We start from the raw sequence: 23,259 nt of genomic DNA, 5'->3' as shown, positions 1-23,259 counted from the left end.
TATATATATATATATATATTGATTATAATTAGGGATGGGCAAAATCGAGTGCCTGAATGATTCAATTCTGAATCGAGTATTAGTCTTAGAGTCAAATATCACTGTTATGATGTCATAACTTTAGGCCTACGTGTAAACTTGTAAATTGTAGGCCTACCTTTTATGTGACCACGAAGAATATAATGCACCAGTTCTAGATTGCAATTAGAAATGATTTGGAGTTATATTTCCATGCCTATTTCATTAACCTAGACTTAGTGACAATCATCTAAAAATAGTAGATTGAGCTTAAGCGCTCTCCACGTTCCAATTATTAGAAATTTCATGCCGGTGACATATTTTGTGATACGATTGTTTCTATATAATGTTCTTTCCAATTCTCCACTAGTTGCTGACAATTACCAATGACGAGTGTCAACCTAAAGTATTCGGGTTTGTTTCGATATCAATATATTATTCAATTGTATATCGAAGTTCAATTCATTCCCTCATTTGTAATTGGGCTATACTATCAAAACTATAATTTCCGTTAATGAATTAACTCTTAGTGACAAGGGGAGAATATTTTCAGCAGGGTTCTACCCAAGTCACAAGTCAATCCCACTTTTAAAGTTTTGACTCAAGTCAAGTCGAGTCATTTTCAATTCACCGCCGAGTCAAGTCCGAGTCCAAGTCATTATGCTCAGTTTTGAGTTCAATCTGGTTCAACCCACTTTTTTCAACTCTGCTCGAGTGATATATAATGGCTCGCGCTCATAATATAGTAATTTTCCTCAGTTTTAACAGATTCTTGCCCTATTTTCCAAGCATCGGGACTGATAGACGAAATAGGCCTACCAATCATGTGGTAACTTTAGTATTCTTCGAAGTCAAAATGCAATGTCTCTCTTGGTCGTCCTAGTCTTGAGTCATATGACTTGGTTCGAATCATGCATAATGACTCGAGTCAAGTCGAGTCATCAAATAATCTGACTTCAGTCGGACTCGAGTCATTACAACCCTGATTTTCAGTATCAGCTCATTACTGGACCCGAATCATGGTGTGCAGCCCTATAGTACTTTGATATCATAAACAGTTGAGCATTTCATGAAAATATGCTCTTTTTCTGCAGTAATATAATGAGCAATGATTCGGATTTGGCCGTGCAAGCAACGTGCCATGACGCGTCATCATGCAAACGGTTTGCTGTCCAAAAAAGCTACTGGGATGATAATTTCATAAAAGAAATGGTGCGGGGTGCGGGCTCTCGCAAGCCGCCAGAAATTAATCGTGGATACTACGCCAGAACCGAGAGTGTTTGGATATTTACGCAGAAATTCATCCAGTCCACGAATGGTCACTGTCAGATTGTTAGTTTGGGAGCCGGACTTGACACTACGTACTGGAGACTGCGTGAGAAGAATGTAGCTCCTAAAATGTACGTGGAACTAGACTTTTCAAACATCACCACGAAGAAAACACAGATTATAACAGCCAAGGAGAAATTACATTCCGTGATACGTAATTCGTCGAAAAATGTTGACGTGACAACAGACTCTATTTTGTCACAGCGTTATGCTCTATTACCGGTAGATCTGAGGGACATAGAATTAGTCGAGAAACAACTTAATCTTTGCAAAATTGATTATACTGTACCCACATTATTTCTAGCCGAATGCGTTCTGATATATATGCCGTCCGAAAGTTCAAATGCAATTTTAAATTGGATTTCTAGCACATTTAAAGTCGCCGCTTTCCTTAATTACGAACAAGTCAACATGGGTGACAGATTTGGCGAAATCATGGTCGAAAATTTAAAGTCTCGGTCCTGCGATCTTCCGGGAGTTGATATGTGCCTCTCGCTTGACACGCAGCAAAACAGATTCACCCAAAACGGGTGGGACGAAGTGAATTGCGTCACCATGTGGTCGGTATACCGGCTGCTTCCGCAGAATGACGTGCAGCGGATTGAGAGACTCGAATTTATGGATGAGAGAGAACTGCTCGAGCAATTGTTGACGCATTACTGCATTTCGTGGGCGACAAAAAATGGTCAAGAGTATTGTTTGAATGAAATACAACTGTGATTTTTATGCGAGTGTGAATGTTTTCAGGATGCTGAGAAAGTGATATCAGCAGGTATCAGAGTGCATAGGCGGCGCCGACATACGAGGTCACGAGGTGGCGAATCGACGCGACCTCCTTAGAGACGTCGTCGAGTTCGATACGCGCCAGGCGCGAAGCCAATGGGCTTTCGGGGACCGAAACCTTTTGAAACGCGAAACCACGTCATTTTGAAACGGCCATTCTAACTCTAATGTTCAGTTGCAATTCAATAATTGTATTATCATTGTTCCGCGGGTCGATTTACGAGAAGCATGTTGTCAATTAGTGAGAAGATTCTGTGATGATCCCCCGCTGAGATGGTCGCGAAATTAGGTCATTTATTCCCGTGCGCGTGGCAATCGTCGCTAGCCCGATCTATCGCGTCTCGAACAAGCCTGCCTCTGCAATAGGCCCAGTTCACACTATACCATCGCTTGCCTGCGCAATCGCATCTGTATAGGCGGCTTCGGCCTGGCGTACACGATATCATCGCTGGTATTTACATGAGCTTGAGCAATGTGCATCTGCGATAGGCCTGGTGCGAAAGATACCATTGCTGGCTTACCTATCGCGTCTCGGACCTAGCATGCTTTGGATTCTATCTCTCGCTGGTTTGGAGACAATGCGGTCGAGTTTACGCTAATTAATGATTGTTTTATGTTACATTGATTAAAGAGCGACATCGCAAAACTGAATAACGTCGAATAGCTGCAAAGAGACTTCAACGTGTGTAATTGATTCCCGCTAATACTTGAACGTAACGATCAGAAGATGTGTATCATGGCTTGAGTTCTAAAAGACTACACAGGTCTGAACCACCTGAAATCAGTGCCGTCAAGTTCGGAAATTTTGATTTGCCAAAACTGTCATTGAGGCTGCGTAATACGCGCGCGTATTTAATTGTTCACCAGAGATCAGGGACTCTCTAATTGACAGCACTTCCGGAGTCTTTGGCAAGCTTATCATACGCGTAAAATCGTCAACATGAACACCATCCTAGATCTCCTCTCCCGACCATTCGCCCAAATAGACGATCTGCTTTTCTAAAATCTAAATGATGATGAAGTCGAATTAGTTCTAGCCCAGGTGTATCCAACCAGCGGCCGTAGAAGGAAATTTGTGCAGCCGTCAACACGTAATTCAATTAGTATGTGTTCGCGGCCATCGACATGCAAATTGAATTTACGAATTGACCGATGTGCTCCTAAAATGCATCGCGAACGTAAATCGGAAATGTACCAATGCCGCCAAAATCGCTGTTTTAATCGACAAACAATTGCCGCGATGAAAGCTAATCAACGCGAAGCCAGAAATCGCAAGAGACAACTATTGATTGGCTGCGCGATTTCGCGTTTGTAATCATCATTATTGTCTGCTTGAAACCTCATGTTCGAGAGTTGTCATGAGTTAATTGCGAACTTGCCAGGCCAGTGCGTAGCGTATTTAGTTACTCACATTACAGCGCATTGCGCGTGAATAACATTGATACAACTCCAAATTCTCAGTGACGTAAATTCTGATTTCTGTTAGGTGCATTCCGCCGGACAAACTAGTAGCGCAGTTATATTTTCGTACGATCGTACTCCTAGCGTTTTAAGATTCCATTTACTAACTCGACTGCATGGTTTGATATGAATGATCACAGGGCCGGTATTAAAACGCCACACGAATAGTTTAACGCTGCATGTAAACCAGCGGCATGCAGTAAAGTGCGTTTTAGAGCGACGATGACGTCATCGATATGGAACAATTATGACGTCACAAGACCTCGCCACCTCGTAAAAAAATAAAAGTCGGCGCCTCTGTCGGAGTCTATACACATGTGGTCAAAGTGATCATCGTTGGCACTCACAGGGTTGTAACAACCAAGCCACAAGTCAATTCTACATTTATTGTTTTGACTGGCATTTTCAATTCACCAATCACCACAGATTCCAAGTCAGCTAGTGGAGGGTCGAGTCCGAGTCACAGTATTTTGACTACGAGTCCGAGTCATTGTTTTGAGTTCAACCCGCTTTTTCAACTCTGTTCGAGTGATATAGAACGGCTTGCATTCATAATATTGTAGTTTTTCTCATTCTTTAAAGTTTCTGTTCCTATTTCCCAAGTATCGGGACTGTTAGACGAAATAGCAATAAATCTGAGTCAAGTCATGACAACTCTGCAAAATGCAGACTCTACTGAATAAATACTAGTCGGCGCTCGGGATTACCGGACCATCTGACATCGATGTCGCCTACCGTCACATGCCACCCTCTTTTAACCCTTTATATTATCCTTTACTTTTTATTCAGTATGCAATGTGCATGCCTCTTCTGTAGCCTACATCGCCTAGGCCAGGTTATTGTCTGGTCTCAAAGATTACTCCAAGTCGTTTCGACAACTTCCTATCTTTTTTTCATTGTATCCCAATTATGGTGTATTGATTGAATTGGATGATTTTTAAATACTGAACTGAGCACGAAAGGCAAAGCGACGAAGATTTATGAAAGGAAAGGAAGGCGAAATCAACGTGTCAGATCGCTTGGTCCAGTAATCTCGAGCGCAGACTAGTATTAATTCATTAGAATCTGCGTTGGCCGGCGAATAACGTCGCTGAATACACAGTGGCAGTACACTGAGTTGGACTGAATTTCGGTGACGCTGACTAGATGGTCCTAAGGATCGTATCGCTGTAACATGTATTTTATTTTTGAATGTAATTTTTGCTCAATAAAGACTCTCCCTCGATGGTTCTGGAGGCTCCCGCGGCTGCGACTGAGAAATGTATCTCAACCGCTCAGAGAATACGAGACTTCAGTTTCGCTCGACACGGTGGAGAACTCGGCATTGATGCTCATTGCTCACGCGCGAATTCTGGTTTTCCAGTGAGAAAGAGATTCAAAAGCTACTTGCTTTATCTACAGATGTTAGGCGGTTTTCTCTTCTCAAAGCCACGAGTTCTGCACGAGCGTGACTTGCGACAGCAGCGGTGGACATGTTTTGAATAACGCTTTGAATGCCGGTCATCTAATTTGTGAAATGTTTCTAGGTTTTCATTTTCCTTCTAATCTAATATATTGGTTGTCATGAAATGAAGAGCTACATAGCACGAAACGAGCCAAGTTTGGTGTACGGGCATTTGCTATTCACGTGCTGACGCAAAGAACTCGGATTTGATGAAGTGAACCTGATTTTCGTTGAACGTTCCATTCAAATTTTTGCGATTACTGATTTTAATCTTGTGAAGCTGAAGATTTTTCAGTTGTCCGACACTGATGTCAGCAACGTGACCCGACAAATGCACCTCTAATATCAGAAGTTGAAATATCACCAGGATAATTTTTGTATAGCATTAGGCTACTGCAACTAAAGCTTGTAAAATGCATCGAATGATCAGGGACATATTCCCCATTCTGATCTTGACTTCGCTATCCAGTGTTGGAACAGGGCAGGAAGATGAATTCAAATGTAAACCGCGCGTCGGATGCCACATTCCACGATGCGACCCGGGCCCTATCGATCCCCGGACCACAGAGTGGAACGAATATCCGATCAGTTGCGTGGGAAGCCAGAACAAGACGTCCAGACCTGTCATCACCAGACGAGAATACAGCGCTCTGTTGAATTTGTACGGCGGTCAGCGTCGGACGATAAATTCTCTGAAGAAAGGTATGCGATATGCCCAAGAATGGCTTGTGGTGAATTGATTTGATAAAAATTTTAATAAAATGTGGATAATGTTGGCTATTATTCTAAAGCTAGAATACCAATTTGAAGCAGATTTCTGCTTTGAATGCAAAACTGTATTTGAAGCAGTAATAATATAGCTAGACACTAGAGAGACATACTTGAAAATATACGATGTCCGCATTTGTCCATCCCTATATTATGGGAAACGTATGCACGTTTGCGTGCGATTAGGACATGGAGATAATTCTAATTATCTAGTATAGACTAATTAGAGCGAACCGGCATGGCAATCCAATTTGTGAAATGTTTCTATGCCTTCATTTTTTTTCTAATCTATTTTCTCCTCAAAAAGGCTGCATGAGAACTGTGTATTGCGAAACGAGCCAAGCATATAGGCCTACTGTAGAATGGTACATACATTTACCATTATCATGCTTATCAGAATGAACTCTGAATATGAATTGATATTTAATTTTGTTGCATTTCTTTCTAATTCGTAGTCTCCGAGATTTTGCGAATTCAGTAAGTCGAATTCTAATCTAACTAGGAAAAACTATAATTCAATCTAATTTGGGAATAATATAAGTCTATAGATATCCTCCTCGCCGCAACATAACTGATATAGTTGACCATATGAATGAAGTTTCAAATTTACAAACGGTCACCACGAAACAGAATATGGTGAGGATTAAGAAAACTCCTTGCTTCTGTTTCCAGAAATTCCCAGTTTGCAAGAGAACGTCACAAGACTAGAAAAAGTAATCAGACTCAACGGCAGGAGATGGAACAGTAAACAGGGAATTGAAACTCGATTCACGCTCAAGTTTGATTCTATTTTTCGTGTCACAGAAACTCAGCTCTCGATGGCCGACGTCAGACAAAAAGTCTCAGGATTACGTGAGGAGAATGACGAGATAAGAAAAGGTAGGCATTTAGGTGAATTTTATGGCAGAAAGAGAGATAGACTGCGTTGTCTTCTTAATCACAGAACTGGAAGAAATGCGGAAAGCGAATCTTTTACCTGTTCAACCCCCTTCAGGAATTGAGAGTAAGTCTGACGACGCGCGCCACCAAGAAGACTTGGACAACTAGATACTTCTATTTGTCTAATTACCTATAAGGAGAGCGAAATATCGGCCATCCAATTCTAATCTAATTTCGGAAATGTTTTTATACTCTCATTTTAATTCTATTCTAATTTATGATTTTCATGAAAATCATAAATTATTAATAAACTGATACGGATAGGATACCGGTATCCTATCCGTATCAGTTTATTAATAATTTTATCATTTCAAAACGCCACCAGATGGCGATACAATGAAAATATAGGAAGGTGTCAAAATGACTTGGAGTAGTCTTTGAAATCGGACACCCACCTGGGCCTACAGCATGTAAATAATAGACATGCACACTGAATGAAAAGTAAAAAAAAGAGCATATAAAAGAACAACCGAGAGAATGAAACGAGCCAAGCTTTGCGTACAAACATTCGCCATTCTCGTTCTTATACGAGAAACTATGATTCGATATGAACTGAAAATGATTATAATTATTGTTGTGTTTCTTTCTAATTTGGATTTTAATTCCATTTACAAGTTTTCGCTAATTATAACCTAATTTGGAGAAATAATTGCGTAGGTTGCGTTAGGGCAATTCATGTATAATTGACTGCCCGACATGTCGCTACAAAGTCGCAAAGGATAACTATCAGCCGGACGTTCGCGTGTACGCGTGGTTTTCGTGGTATTGGGAAGCAAACGTTGCCCGCAATCAAGCTCTTGAAACCAAACGCTAATCAAAACGCATGACCGATGCTCATGATGACAGAGATTTTTGTATCCACCCGCTATGAGCTACATGCAGTGCCAGATGCACGTTTAGGTTCGGTTTATATTTCATTTTTTTTTATAGCTTAACTTGTAAATAAATGCATAATTTTAAACTAAAACCTAAAACTGTAATACAATATAAGCTCACCTCTGACCGTACGTTCGGTTCGGTTTATTAGCATTTTTTTTATCACTTCAATAAACCACAAAATTTGCGATACAATGAAAAGATAAGAAGGTGTCGAAAGGACTTGGAGTAGTCTTTGGAATCAGACGCCCAATTTCGCCTATAGGCGATGTAAAGAGGAGGCATGCACATGCATACTGAATGAAAAGTAAAAGAAGATAGTATAGAAAAGCAAGCGACAAAAATGGGGTGGCATGTCACGGAAGGCGAGATCGATAGGTCAGATCGTGATCCGGTAACATTGAAGACGGACTATAGTATTCATTTAGTAGAAATTGCTTGTTACGTAATATGCATTTGTGTAACATTGCGTGTGCTTATGTGCAGGGAAACTTACCATACGTCATAATAGTTCACACCCGTCCTCATTTACCCATCGGTGTAGCCTAATGCGTATACGGTCGTATCGCATCTCCACATCTCATATGGTACAGGCGAAAATGAATGCCATCCCTCTCTGTTGGTTAGATGTGTTCAACTGTTCAACCTGAGACGAGCCAAACATGGTTTGCTTTTTCGCAGGACTTGAACGTTCGGTCCAAAACATACTTGCGTCGTTGAAAGGTCTTCGGGAAGAGAACAGAAAACTCGAGAAAGGTGAGATGGTCTTATTGCGGAGAAACACGCGTCGGTAGAACCTGAATCTTCTGCCGCGTATTTCCTCACAGTTTAACAAAGGGGTACCCAAACCTTTCCCTCCCTTATCAAGCTTGACATATTTATCTCACCTCTAAAAGATAGAGTTCATAAAAAGTCTAGAAGTATGTGATATCGCTAGCTTGGTAAAAATACTGTGTAAGGCATATTAGATCGATCGATCGATCGATTAGATCGACACACCCCGCATGTTGGCGTTAGCGGTGTGGTTGATATCAGGTTTTTTCCAGAACTCGACAAGTTGAAAGCTCAAAAAGACACGTCAACCGTCCCGCCTACTACTTCAACTACGACGCGAAGTAGGGCTCCGATAAGAAACACAGGAGGTATGATGACGGATATCCCAGAATTTATAGTTATAATTTATATACATAGTATAATTTGGTGATTCGATTGTTGAAATGCAATGTCTTTTCCAATATCAACTAGTTGCTTACGATTATCCCTGACGAATGTCAGCTGTAAATTGAAGGTGTCGAAACGACTGGGAGTAGCCTAGTCATTGAAATCGGACACCACCTTAGCGTAGGCGAGGTAAAAAGAAGGCATGCACACTGCACAGTGGATGGAAAGAAATATGGGATTACATAAAACGACTAGCGATGCAAAGGTGTCGAAACGGCTTGGAGTAGCCTTTGAAATCAGACATTATATGACACACACAACTGTATATAAAGTCCTGAGTTCACCGCGACTGATCAGTGGATAGGTCGCTGCTTCAAAAAATATCAACAACGAAAATAACTGTGACGGCGTGCACTCTTGGCCGAGGTGGATGTCAGTCTAAAAGACCGCAACTGCGCGTCGTTCGTCATCGTATCTGTTCATTACATCGCATGGTGTGTTATCGCATTGTACATTGTGTGCGTCTTGTTCAGATGAAAATATAACTCAACGATTATTGCCTATATCCCCTTGCAAGTCCTCGTCGAAATTGTTGGCAAAGCAACGGAAGATATTGATTTCGTAGGTTTACTATAGCATTTGATTGCTTCGGTTGATACATATGGTGAAGTTCAAAATGTCAGCATATATACTTCAGAATTGTGGCGTAATGTGGCGTGAGTCGTCGCTAGGTTTCGTGTAGCCTACATTAATATATCACTTCGCTGAAATGTAGGGTTAGAATTAGAAATATGAGGTCACGTTACGTCATTAGGTTCACGTTCGCGTTCACACAGGACCTTTCAAAAAGGTTCGCGTTCACACGAACTTGAACCTTTCAGGGGTTCGCACCATCTCTACTGATCCCACCAAGCATATAGTCGATATAGCCTATGTAGATAAATTGCGTCCACGTAACATATGGCGCTGTGTTGAAGCTAAAACAGTACTTTGCGCGGTGATTAACATCTATTTTAGATTTGTATTGCTGGATTTCGCTCAAATTTTATAATCGTTCACGAATTGACAGATAATTGTGAGCTGGCTTACGGGGGAGATTGCTTTTTCCTGCTACTCCGAAACAGAAGGGACTTGAATTTCAAGACAGCTCAGGAAGAATGCTCAAAGCTAGAAGCGTCTTCCGCTGTCATAACGAGCGAGCAATCGTACAGAGCAGTAATGGATTTCATGAGAAGGAAAGTGACTTCTGTCAAGTTGGTTTGGACGGGGATGCTGTACGATCCAGTGGTGAGTGTGCTCAATTAAAATAATTATTTATTTAAAGGCAGAGATGGTCAAAGTAGTCATAACGATGAAAAATACGCTGATACTCAAGTAGAACTAAAAGAAACTATGAACATTTCTATACTATTGAATAGTATATTCATATTGAAATCAACCCAAATATTTTCGGCTGACACTCGTCAGGGTTAATCGTCAGCAACTAGTAGAGAATTAGAAAGAACATTGTATATCAACAATGGTATCACAAAATATGACGTCACCAGCATGAAATGAGATCTCAAATACTATTCAGTTGTATATTGACGCTCTGTACCTCCAAGAAGCTCTGAAAATTTCTATTAAATGATCATGCGAAACTTTTCGAGCGGACGGTAACCCCTGACAAATGTCAGCTTGAAAGGTTTCGGGTCTAAATATGAATGTATCATGGAAACGTAAAACTGTTCAGAACAAGAAGCTGATCAAATCCAACGCCTTCGCCGTCTGGGCCCCAGGCGCCCCACTCTCGAACCGGGAGAGTCGGACCATCGTCATTCGAGTCACTCCCACGGACGACTTGGACGGCATGATCAACATCAGCGCCTATGCGCAGTATGACGCCGTGCTTTGCCAAAACTGAGCAGGCTCGCCTTTATTCGATTTTCTTGCGTGTTTTTCGTTGCTCGTTAGTTACATCTTGATGTAAAGTAGAGCATGTTTTTTTTTGCACTGCTTCGATAATTTTGATGTCACTTGATGCGATAAATTTGTTTCGATTCCATCTTGTTTTTAATGATAAAATTATTTATGAACAAAGTGGTTTTGCGCAACTTGCTCTATTGGTTACAAATTTTGACTATACTTCCATTTCTACTTAACATTTTTGGGGCTAAAATACTTACTTTTCATCCCGTCGAAAGTCACTCAGTACTTTTACTTTTTGGAAGTACTCAAGTAGGTCTATACTCGCACTATACTTACTCAAGCGGCTATACTTTTACACTACTACAATTTATACTTAACAGTTTTCGGATAACTATAGGTATCGGATTTTGAGAAGTGTACCGAGTATTAGTTTGCATCCGTGAAATTGTCATAATTTTCAACTAGAAATTTTGAAAATAACCACCTCGATCGACTGTACTAATAATATGCGACTTTTCGAAATTACGTACTTGAGTAATTAGTGAAATTTGTTCAAATCATCATTTTTTTTACTTCCGGTTGAAATATAGCTTTGGCATGTCGTGGAAGGTGCTACTACTAATTGTAGTTGCGTAGAAATCGACCGCGTTACTTCTTGTTCATTAGCGACGCTTCCTATTTTGACCACTTCTGTTGGTAAACTGAACCATACTTAGTTAGTTGACGGTCAACTAACTATTGTTTTTTAGTATTTCTAGTTCGAGTTGCGCATTTTAAAAATAATATAGATGTACAACAACTAAAAAACACGTGCCGTTTGGCGTGAATCGTGATACCGGTGTTATGTTGTGTGATGTTCCTGCAGCCATTGCTAGCGCAGAGTTGTCTCTGCTAACATTGGCGCAGCCAGGGGTTGGTTTGGGGTCGAAACCCCTCTCATTTCAAACTCGAAGATCCGTATTTGAAATGCTGATTCTTTCTGCAATATTTCTTAGCTTATTCGTAATTCAGTAATTCGTATTATCGATTAATAGTTAGTTGTGAGTGGTTCTAGTTATAATTCTAATTTCTAGTTCTAGTTTGAAGCTTGAAAAGTGAGTAGTTCTATAGTTCTAGTTCTAATTGCCGGTTTTAAAAAGTGAATAGTTCTAGTTTTAGTTCCGGTTGCAGTTTTGAAAATGAGTAGTTCTAGTTTTGGTGATTCTAGCCTGCGGTGAGGATTTTTGAAGGTCGTTATATAGTTCTGATTTTAGATGTTAGAGTTCTGAAATGTTAGTAGTCCTAGTTCCAGTTGGACTATACGAAGACCCGGTAGGATAGTTTGTACAAGTCTGTACTGCAAACATCGCCATCATGCGATTGTCCAATCCGAAATGTAATGCACGTTTAATCGAACTATTTGCCCAAAAGCGAAAAACATTTCTTTCCCGTGAGAACCAGACCCATCCATCTCAAGCGAACAAACACATTTCGAGATTCTGTTTGCGGCTACATTCAGCAACAAATCCCTAAATCTGTCCTTTTGTGACGACACGTCAATAAAGATAACGTGGACCACCGGGGTTATTTCATTATGTAATTACGTCACATCCTTATCGCGACAATACCCAGACCACGGCCAGTTGTGCGATTCTAATTTGCGTCGCATTGATCATTCTTGATGTCAGGCGTTGGTCTTTTGGGGTCTGTTACTGTGCGATGTCGATTATATTTCGCTGCGTTGAGCAGTTAAAATATGGCAGAACATTCCTGGACCTTTTCGGCGCTGATCAAATTACTGATAAGAGTTTCTGTGATTTCAAAATATCGAGAAGGCTGATTGCCGAGTACTTTACTATCAGGCTGGTACAATGATTCGAGGGCTCGAATCTGAATCGAGTATCAATTGTATTGATTCGAGTTGAGTAGTGAGAGATGATTTTTTAGAGCACTGAAATTATACGCTACTTGCTCAGAGTTAATTCATCTAGGATTATAGTTTCGATACTATTTTTCATTGCGGAAGGCTGTCAACCTCGATTGACCGTGTCACAGCATGTGATGCATGTAGTATAAAGCTGCGCACGTTAGTGGACATGACATATCCGTGATTATTGATCAATCCATTGTACCAAATACCAAATAATATTTAGCGTGATCTAGAACTGGCATTACATCCTTCATGGTCGTGGAAATGTACATTTTGAACTTCCATGACCATTCACACTGTTGTCACGTCATAATGAGTTTTATTCGCCTCGATAATCAAATCGACTATGCCGTGTTCATCACATCCCCATTCTGATTTCATATAAGCAGCTCTAGCCATTACTAACGTTGCGAAGCATTACGCTAATCTGGAAGCCTTCGGCAAACCCCGAATTCTTGCGCATTCACGAAAAGATAAATAGGCTATAGCCTACCACATTACATTACATCTACATTAATATAGATTAGTAGTCAACGTTGTTACTCAAGTAGCAGTATACCTATTACCTAATCAATTGCAAATACAAATCTATACATGACAAAATTACTTCAAGTATAAAAAGGTATAAAAGTTCTCGATCAAGTAGTCAAGTATGGTCAAAAAGACACAGTTGCTTAAGTATGCAGTGTAAGCAGTGTAAGCAGGTAATCAAAATCTGCTTGAGTACTGAATTGCAGGGTTGTAATGGCTCGAGCCGGGCTGAGTGGCAATATTTTGTTGACTCGACTTGGCTCGTGTCATTTTCTTAAAAATGGGAAATGACTCGACTTGTCCTCGAGTCACTGCGCATGACTCGCCCAAGTCAAATGACTCGAGGCATTCTATATACGACTTGTTCAGGTCTCATGTGTCAGGAGCAGGGCTGTGGAGTCGGAGTTTGGCAAATTTTCGCTTGATGGTGTCGGAGTCGTGGAAACTGTAGTGGCTGGAGTCAGAGTTTATCAAAATGACCCTGACTTCGACTCCGACTCCAACTCCAACTTCTTTATCATGAAAACAATTGCTTTCAAAGATATCTTTAAATTAACAATAATAACCATAATGGGATTTTTATGTACCTCCAATCACTGCTATTATTAACGATACAGATCAGGGGCGGCCAGACCGTGCCTCGCAGGCCAAATGTGGCCCGCGAGAAGGTTTTGTGTGGCCTGCGAGGTAATTCTGGAAATTAGATACAACATCAGGTAAAATTGCAAGGCCAGCCAAACTTTGATTAGCCTGACTGCGAAATTTGATGATGACTAAAACATCAGTTTCGACGCATTGGCGTAATCAGGGGCCAGCCACATTCATCGCAGACCTTCGTATATGACCAAAAAGTAGAATATTCTGTAGCAGATTTATATGACTTGAAATTTTTCTTAGCACTTCGCATGATTAATTGTCACATTTCATGCATTTAGCATTGGAAATCCCCCTGGAAATTATAAATACACGTAATTCTCCAACTATACTCGCAATTAGCAGATAACGTGTCGTCCAACATGCGAATTTGTCTGTGCGATCGAAGCGAGATCGTTGGCGATGAAACATTTACACAAAATGACAGAGTCATGTTCACCGATATCGTCGATATTGCAATGTCTAAAACGCCAAATAATACTGTCCTTGCCAAATGAGCCCATTGCATCTCAGAGGCGACCCCCAATATATTCAAGCAATATATTTATTGATCGAAATCATTCTACCTTGAAAAAAGTAATTCGTGCTTCACGCGACATGACTGCACAGGGCATGACACAAAGTGCATGACTGCACAGTGCACATGCACACTGTAGGCCTACAGTTACACACTGTTTTTCATACACTGAGTTACACACAGTTACACACTGAGTTTTCATGACATAATAGACACTTACGTGACCTTTGACACGAACCAATCAGGCTGCAGCAGGATGTAAACAAAGAACAAGGCCGGGCAAGCTTACTATGAGCTCTTATGGAAAAAGGTTGAAAAATGAAGGTTTCAAGTAAAATTACGTTGAGTTGGGGATGACTGGCCTTAATGAATAGTAATAGCGTAGAGCTAGTATGTAGTTGCAACTTTTAGTCATGAATGGTGGCAAGTACGCATCAGCGTGCTGTGTCCAAATGCATGGATTTTTGACAACTTTTCGGATTAAGCGACGATTGTTGTATACTATAATATAGGATTGTGGTAATGCATATTTTGACGATTTCATAGGCTCCAGGTCTCGAGCGAAATTTTCAAGCATGTCTCATGTTCAGAAATATATGCTATAAAATACAGCTGCTGCCACACATCACAATTCTGGTGTATTGATTATGAAACTTGAAAGCTATGGAGATTCTATCAAATTTCTGGATTTGAGTGGAACAGCATCTTCTTCTAACACCGCGGAGAAAGCTACGAAGTATTTCATGGAGCGCTACGTACACGACTTAGAGACAAAGATTGAGGAGACAATCCACTCTTTGTGAAAGCAATAGGCCTATTCTAGTGAACAGCCAATGTTATCGCAACTTGCGGAAAAGTGAGATATCACACTCAATGGAAATACACATTCTCAGAAAATCCATTATTGATTCGTCTTGCATTTGTAAGACAGGGTAAGTAAGGAAAAACACATTTTGTCAGATACTCATGCAATAGATATTGTAACCATGATTTATTTTCATATTAGGTTCTGATATATGCTCTCATGCATATGCATTGATTAAGACAATCCAGCACCTGAAGCTACCAGGACTACATTGTGATTTGCATCAGCATCAGTGAGCTCGATCGCGATTGACAAGCAATCTCTCGACCGTACTCGCAACCGATCAACTCCCGCCTCAAGGTAGATTTTGGTGTATCTGTAGTCTTCAGTTTTATAACATTCCACCAAACACAAATAATCCTAGAACATTGTCACCTGGAGAATCGTTCCTTCAACAAATTGGGCATCTAAATGAGCTTCAATGCACACCACTGGAATATAGTATGAATAGAAATGCACTGTTGGTACACATTGACCATGGCACCAAGCAATTACGATCCGTAGCATGCTATTAGGCATTACGATATTCACAATGGAACTGAATTTTCACAATTGCTGAATATGTTGCATCATTCATTTTTAATTTTCAATCTTGAATTAGAGTAAGCAATTAGTCCATATTTGGTTAGTTGATACACAATGCTGCATAGTATGACACCAGATAAAATTTTATACTCCTTGATTCTTCCGATCGGCTGTTCAATATGAATACGTTGTCTCGCCATCTTTCTTGTTGTGGAACAGTCTGGCTCAGGCATTTGACGGTGCGCCAAATCATGTGCAGGAATATTTAAATCTAGATTCAATTTCTTGATTTCAGACACAATAGTGAATCCCTTTTCTGCCATGATAGCATTTCCTGGTTCACCATAGCTGAACTCCATCATTTTCTCACATTTCTTGCCGAATCCACATATTTCACTAATATTTCGATCTGAAATGGTCCCTGTGAACAGTTCCTGCACATAAGTAAGTGCACCACAATCCATCAATCCTTTCAAAGTTGTATGTGATTTATTGACAGTCAATAATCATTATAGTTTTGAGAAATCATGAATGAATGCAAATGGTGCATTTTTAAGAACCACATATCTACATGGCCAAATCGAAATTTAATGAAGCACTTACATACGGTTGACCCAATGGTTTAATAATATGCTTACAGCAATACTATAAATTTGACGTCAGTAGGATAAGTCGGGCAATTCAGAAAGAATTTATTGTAGTCTGGCTTAAAATTTCAGCTTCTCCGCATCTTTTGACATTATGATGCTCCTCTGAGAACTGAACTTCACTAGCAATAATTGTCCGTTAATTTGTAATTTTCCTGGACAAGTTTCCTGTTTTGTGGTTCTACTTCTTCCAGAGATTTGATTTTCTTGCGTTTTATCCATCGACTTCCTCTTTCTGCAGCTTCATTAAAGATATCCATCAAGCCTGCACAGAATATATGTTTATTTTACAGAGCAACACTGCTATGCAGGCACCTATCAAGGCGCACTCGTCCGACTCATGCAACGTATCACTGCTACCAATTTCAACTATTCATCTCATTATTGAATATATTGCTCTCAACAATTTCAATCCATTACATGCCATCAAGCAGCAAAACTGGAGTGGAATAAAACGAGACACACACCAAGTCGATTGTGGCATCAAGTGTGACTGCATTTCAGATTGGACTCATTTTGAAACACAGAATTGTTTCATCTAAATTATGTCACGATTCAATATTTTTGGTACAATAATAGATATGTCATTTTATTAATAAAATGAGAATTCAGATGACTACAATGAAGTCCACATGCCTTTATCCAGATTTTACATTCTCCTGTGCATGTTATTGGCTCTGGTAAAGGTACAAGCGCACACCAGGAACGGTCTGGGTAGCCATCTCCAAGTTACACAGGCTATTAGCACAGTGTTATCCGGCATTTGTCCTGATTAATTCAATACAAGAGCTAGAACAAAAAATGACGATTTCAGCTGGGAACGGATCATATTGCCTAACATATATCAATATGATCATTGAATATGCAAACAAGTGTCCAGCGTAACAGTAATTTGCTAGATAATGATGCAGACTGTGTAGACTGTACTATATACGATTCCATAAATAGAACGCATATAACGCCAAGCCCACATAATGAATACCCCACATATCCTGACTCAAGATTAATCTAATACATGCTATTCGGTACGACAATCCTATAGTATACGACTAAGGACTAAGGATAATACAGCAATAGTTGCTTCATCCGAAAAGTTGTCAGAAATCCATTCATTTGGACGTACCATGCTGATGAGGGCTTGCCACCATTCATGTTTATTGTAGGTTAGAACACTGCAAATACATACTAGCTGTACGTTATTATCATTCACCAAAGTCAGCTATTCCCAATTCAATGTAATTTTGCTAAATACCTTCATTTTTCAACCCTTTTCCATAAGCGCTCATTGTATGCTTGCCCGGCCTTGTCCTTTGTTTACATCCTGCTGCAACCTGATTGGTTCGTGTCAAAGGTCACGTAAGTGTCTATTGCTATCAATTTTAAAGCGTAGTCATATAAGCATGTTTTCAATGTTACCGAATTCGGTTCATTCCTATCGGCGACTAAAAAAAGGTTATGAACATTCAAGTTGCCCGCGCAATGGTTCGTAAATCTCATGTGGCCATTTGGCCGAAAAGGTTGGCCATCCCTGACATAGATAGAATTCGACATTATTTGCAAATTGCAATTCAGTTGCATAGAGGAAGAAAGAAGCAATATGCATCTTCGCGATGCAGTCACAAATTTACGCAATTTTTGGAACTATACCATGATACTGTTACAGAGCAAATATATCGTCTAGTTGTAAAATTGATGTAAATATAACCAAACGCTACTTCCCAGTTGACAAAATAAAAAATAATTTTAGTGTAGCTTAATAGCTGCTTGGGTCCACCAAATGATTAAGAAAGACTGCAAGTCCTAGTATTTGAATACTTGACTAAGTGCATGTAGAGTAGACATATGTTATTTGACTACATCTAAATTTCGTTCATGACCAATGATTATTAGTAGGCTAGTGAGAGTGTGTCTGCTTGTAATCAGTACAGTGTGTAATGAGAAAATTAGTAAGATGCCATCTCTGTATGAGTTGTTGACTCATACACAAGAGCAGCACTTTGATTGTTTTATCTACATTTTAATCATGCAGGATGGGATATATGTCGTGTTTGAATGATTCATACATATTAGGTTATTAGAGGGTCCATATTATAAAATCTGATAAAATATGAAAAAGGAAGGAAATATAGAAAGGCGATCTTTTATGCATAGTGAATAATTCGAGCTGTGCCACAATGAAACAATTTTGCATGCCATCGTTAACCAATTGGTTGCATATGTTTAATGGTTATCAGGGGTTATCAACCTGGGGGGCGCGCCCCCTTGGGGGTCGTGAAACATCTGAAGGGGGGCGCGAAGAAGCGGTGACCTGAAAAAAATTTTCGCGCTCCGCGCGATTTACCTTCTATGCACGCGTGTTTCTCGCTATATAGACCCAATTTCATATATTTTTACTCTCTCATCAACATTCATAACCGTCCATACCACCAAACAATCTGTTGCGGTTGCTAGCATCCCAGTTGGATTTTGTGATATGACGATAAGGGGGGGCGCGAAATTTTTCACTATCAAAAAGGGGGGCGTGTCTAAAAAAAGGTTGAGAACCACTGAGTTATATGATAGTCATTTAAGAGTCATTGTGGCATATAATTTTCGAAGTAAATTGGTAACACTATTGTAGTCAGGATTGGAGTCGGAGTCGAAGTCGGAGTCGGTACGTTTAAAGACACAGGAGTCGGAGTCGGAGTCGGTCCATTGAAAATGTGTGGAGTCGGAGTCGGAGTTGGAGTCGGTGGTAAAATTTACCGACTCCACAACCCGGGTCAGGACCGATAAAATTGAAAAATAAACCCAGAAACTGTCTTTTATCTGTTTGAATAAACATGTTTAGAGTGAGAAAAATTACTATATTATGAATCCGAGGCCTTCGATATCACCGAAGAGTTTCACAGAACATGGTAAACTCGGTATTGAAAAGTAAATACTATATGACTCGCACTCGACCCGTTGCTCCTTAGCGTGGACTTGACTCGGTGGTGAATTGAAAACTATAAAAGTCAAATTGACTTGTGACTCGGAACCTTGGTTTCGACCCTGCTGAATTGATGTACGGCTTTACTGACCACGTGCCCCAACAGACTATAGATGCCGTCAAGATTACGAGATATCTTCATCTCTGCAAAAACAACAAAGAGGCGTAGATGGAATCAAAGTCGATCAGGTTTCGTACGAACGCGAGAAAATCACAACCAGATTCATACGCCACGATTACATTTGTTTGACATCCTGCCCCTTCCGATGTTTCAACTCCGGCCCGACCCGCGACTTGTGTTCTACGCGTATTACACGATGATTAAACAGTGTTCGTGTTGATGTCAAAACAAAGCAGAGATAATTTCTCCTCCAATACGGGAGACTGATCGAGTTATAAGTGGAAAATATTCCCGAAATTTATCGCTCACCTGGGCCAGGGTTAAGTGTGATGAAGCGCTCGCAAAACGACCGCGTATCGATCACATTATCGAACGCGTGATTGATGAGTGCCTGCAAAACCAAATCCGCATCGGTTCCGTTAGTCAGCCTGTTATTTTGTTGATATTTTCGTCCAATCAATACACCACGAGATTGCGATGCAATTAAAAGATAAGAAGGTGTCGAAACTACTTGGAGTAGTCTTATAATCAGACAATCAGACACCCAACTTGGCCAAGAGCCAACTTGATACTTCTAGTTGTGTAATCAGTTAGACTTATTAGAGCGAAATGTCGATAATTTGATTCAAATCTAAATTGTGAAATCTTTCTTTGCTCTCATTTCAATTGTAATCTAATTTCTGGTTTTCGTGAAAATGCTATCCATACAAGAGTATAATGAGAAGCGAAACAAGCTTGCTTTACGCAGGAGTTTGTCATTCTCGTGCTCAAGAATGAACTGTGATATGATATGAACGGAACTTGATTCAATGCCCAAGTTTTCGCGCGGAGGTAAATCGTGCGGAACGAGAAAAGATTTACAGTTGAATAATATGTAATAAATAATCATGTTCAACGGTAACACGTAGCATCAACATATTTTAACGAAATTGCGTCTAAAAGGCAACCTTATAGCTTATAAATCAGACCTGGCTCAAACGTACCTGACCAGAAGCTAAATCGAAAACCAATGGCGCTGCCCCGTTCCAAGTCACTTCGATTTAAATCCTCATTAATAACCTCCAAAAAGCACTTTACACATGACATATGGCATGACCTTATAGGGCAGTGATTCTGAAACTTTTTAGAACGCGACCCAACTCTTAGTGTTTATCACATCTCGCGACCCAAAGCCTCACCCACCAAAAAATGCATCTTTAATATTAGATATATGGTACGCATTCAAGGGCATGTCTGACATAGAGAACGCCCAGACAACAATCGTACGCAACGCAGCTCTATGAAACATGTCTGAGGCACGCCGTTTCAGATTGGGGTGTATATTATTTTCCTCTGGGGTCGCATTTGTTTTGCATTTGTGCTACTCGGATGGCAAGGACGGGACCATTCGATGCCGACCATTTCGACGAACAGACTATCAATATCGCAGGTTTTGGCCAACCAGCAACTGTCAATTTAGGCCAAAGCTTACATCGCCGCCGATCTATTTGGCACCTTAATTTGCCCAGCCGTAGGTTGGTCAAAACATAATGTCTTGTAATGCATCGAAATAGCTGTGTCTCACAGTGGCGCATTTTCTCGTCACACACCCCTACACTACATCCTCCCAACGTTATTTGACGGTCTCCCTCCCCCCGTTTGGGCGCGCCCCCAGTTTGTGAACTACTGATCTAGAATATTCTCAGATTTTAGAAATTAAAGTTACTTAAATATACCTTTGAACGATTGAATAGTATATTCAAATTCATATTTAAATAAACCCGATTATTTTCGGCGGACACTCGCCAGGGGTAATCGCCAACAACTAGCGGAGAATTGAAAAGAAAAATGTATATCAACAATCGTATTACAAATTATCTATCACGTCTCATGTAGCATTGACTAAAAATCTGAAATTAGATAAAATTAAATTGAGAGCATATAGAAACTTTCACAAATTAGGTTTGAATTAGATTACCGACAGTTCTCTCTAATTATGTATAATCAGACTAGTTAGTACAATTATCTAGTTGTCCAAGTCTGCTTGAGGGCCATTTAGTATTCATGGAGTACACACTCGTTGTAAAGATAACTTGGGATAGTTTACTTTCAAAACAAGATATACTTTATCCCTGATACGCTTAAATGTTTGACAGAAAAGCACAGTTTGCTGTATCCGAAGTGATAGGAATAACATAGTTGAGATCAATCATAAAAACGGACATATTTTTGACAAACGCCTGCTCCCACGCGCGATCATATCTCATGAAAAATGATCATCCGTTATTGTGACCGAGCACCCCACGCTTTCGGCGACCGTATGACGTCACGCACGACTCGCATCGATCTAATTATGACCATTACAAATGAGGGAGAGGATTTTCTTTCAATACTTCACAATTCAGACCCTGTTGGTTCTATTTTTCGAAATTGTTAGAAATCGTTTTTGCACTGTTTCGTGAACTTTATGAAAGGATAAATCACGTCATCGTGTTTTGTCTAATCATTAATAACACTGGTCGGATAGTTTTCATTAAGTTTTATAGACGATGACAAGGCTTGTGCTTTTAGATGTCTTTTTCACGCTGATTCAGACTATGCCTTTCGTTTTTTCCTAGCACATACCATTTTTAAGATATCGTCGAATTTGTATTTTGCGACAATAAAATGTTCAGCTTTTTTCAATAGACTAAAAAGATTTGGCATCTGATTTTCTTTTATCCACATGACATAACCACTGTATAACGACGGCTTGTTACGAAAAGTGAGTAGCTTATCTTCATGGAAATCAACAGAGATATTCCCTGAAATCGGCCCCAATGGTGATCCCATATAGGCACACCCTCGATCGGCCTATGCATTATATTGCTAAAGCCCAAACTATTTTATTCTGCAGCCGCACCCCACTGTATTTCCTCATTACAAAAATCTTGTTAACGAGCTTATATGACCCGAATGTCCTGCCAATCGCTCGCCTTTCTAAACAGAGGTTATCAGTAACAAATTATTCCTTCTAGTTCGTTTTCGGAGTTTCAAGTGTATTTTGTCTACTAGCAATGCCCGGGTGAAACGAATCCCTCACATTCAAGGTTGTAACCAAGTCACAAGTCAATCTCACTTTTATAGTTTTGACTCGAGTCGAGTCGAGCCATTTTCAATTCACCGTCGAGTCAAGTCCGAGTCCAAGTCAGGGAGCAATGGGTCGAGTTCGAGTTCGAATCAGAGTGATGCGACTTGGGTCCGAGCCCAAGTCACCGTGTTCACTGTTCGGTTTCGAGGTAAAGTCATGTGAAACTGACTTTTTACAAGTCTGCTTGCTGATATCAAATGTCTCGGGTTCATAATATACGAAATTTCCGCACTGTTAACAGCTTCTGTTAGGTAGCGCCAGTACCGATAGACGAAATACTAACACGGTGTGTTGACCTTATTTTTCAAAAATACAAGTCGCAGTTTTGAGTCATATGACTTGGTCCTAGTCATGCGCAATGAATTGAGTCGAGTCGAGTCGAGTCATTTTCCGTTTTTCGAAAAAAATGAATCCAGTCAAGTCAAGTTACGAAAAGATCGCGACTCGAATCATTACCACCCTGCTCACATTCATAATATACTCATTTGTCGCACTCTGAAATAAAGATGTACTTCTACTTTTACAACGTACTCAAGTAGATTTTGACTACTTGCAATCCTTACTCAAGCGGTAATGATTTTAGACTGCTTCTACTTCTGCTTCACGTTTTTCACATATATAGCAACAATTGTAATGCTTACTCCACTGCTTAATTGTAATTGTGCGTTTGCGACTCCCTCTTGTGCTATAATTTCGACATGTCTCGGGAATTTCTAGGAAGCA

At 40.1% G+C, this 23,259-nt stretch overlaps 2 protein-coding genes and 1 long non-coding RNA gene across 3 annotated transcripts; 2 read left to right on the top strand and 1 right to left on the bottom strand.

The window, feature by feature from the left end:
• The first annotated feature begins 15 nt into the window (after window positions 1–15).
• Window positions 16–2,073, top strand: LOC145449632 (leucine carboxyl methyltransferase 1-like). Its single transcript, XM_080328026.1, has one exon. The coding sequence runs from the start codon at window positions 1,096–1,098 to the stop codon at window positions 2,065–2,067; it is 972 nt and encodes a 323-aa protein (XP_080184152.1). The 5' UTR covers window positions 16–1,095; the 3' UTR covers window positions 2,068–2,073.
• Window positions 2,074–4,828: 2,755 nt separating this feature from the next.
• On the top strand, window positions 4,829–12,249 carry LOC145449629 (uncharacterized). Its single transcript, XM_080328024.1, has 8 exons — window positions 4,829–5,737; window positions 6,476–6,547; window positions 6,608–6,682; window positions 6,747–6,806; window positions 8,300–8,374; window positions 8,665–8,760; window positions 9,849–10,066; window positions 10,512–12,249. The coding sequence occupies exons 1-8, from the start codon at window positions 5,449–5,451 to the stop codon at window positions 10,680–10,682; spliced, it is 1,056 nt and encodes a 351-aa protein (XP_080184150.1). The 5' UTR covers window positions 4,829–5,448; the 3' UTR covers window positions 10,683–12,249.
• A 3,909-nt stretch (window positions 12,250–16,158) lies between these two features.
• LOC145449647 (uncharacterized) lies at window positions 16,159–17,704 on the bottom strand. Its single transcript, XR_013918314.1, has 2 exons — window positions 17,588–17,704; window positions 16,159–16,600 (listed from the first exon to the last, which is right to left on the bottom strand). It is a non-coding gene; the product is annotated as an uncharacterized LOC145449647 (long non-coding RNA).
• Between the last annotated feature and the right edge of the window lie 5,555 nt (window positions 17,705–23,259).

This window comes from Botryllus schlosseri, chromosome 11 (genome assembly GCF_051294905.1).
Source record: "Botryllus schlosseri isolate E-star chromosome 11, Bs_hap1, whole genome shotgun sequence".
NCBI classification, from domain to species: domain Eukaryota; kingdom Metazoa; phylum Chordata; class Ascidiacea; order Stolidobranchia; family Styelidae; genus Botryllus; species Botryllus schlosseri.
The sequence above is the reverse complement of the archived record's forward strand: the minus strand, read 5'-3'. Positions and strand labels throughout refer to the sequence as shown.

What these genes read in the sequence shown, in the direction of transcription:
- LOC145449632 (XM_080328026.1), top strand. Translation starts at nt 1,096, where the DNA reads ATGCTCTTTTTCTGCAGTAATATAATGAGCAATGATTCGGATTTGGCC.
- LOC145449629 (XM_080328024.1), top strand. Translation starts at nt 5,449, where the DNA reads ATGCATCGAATGATCAGGGACATATTCCCCATTCTGATCTTGACTTCG. An exon ending in GATAAATTCTCTGAAGAAAG is followed by an intron (nt 5,738 to 6,475) that starts GTATGCGATATG and finishes TTCTGTTTCCAG; the next exon opens with AAATTCCCAGTTTGCAAGAG. An exon ending in GAACAGAAAACTCGAGAAAG is followed by an intron (nt 8,375 to 8,664) that starts GTGAGATGGTCT and finishes GGTTTTTTCCAG; the next exon opens with AACTCGACAAGTTGAAAGCT.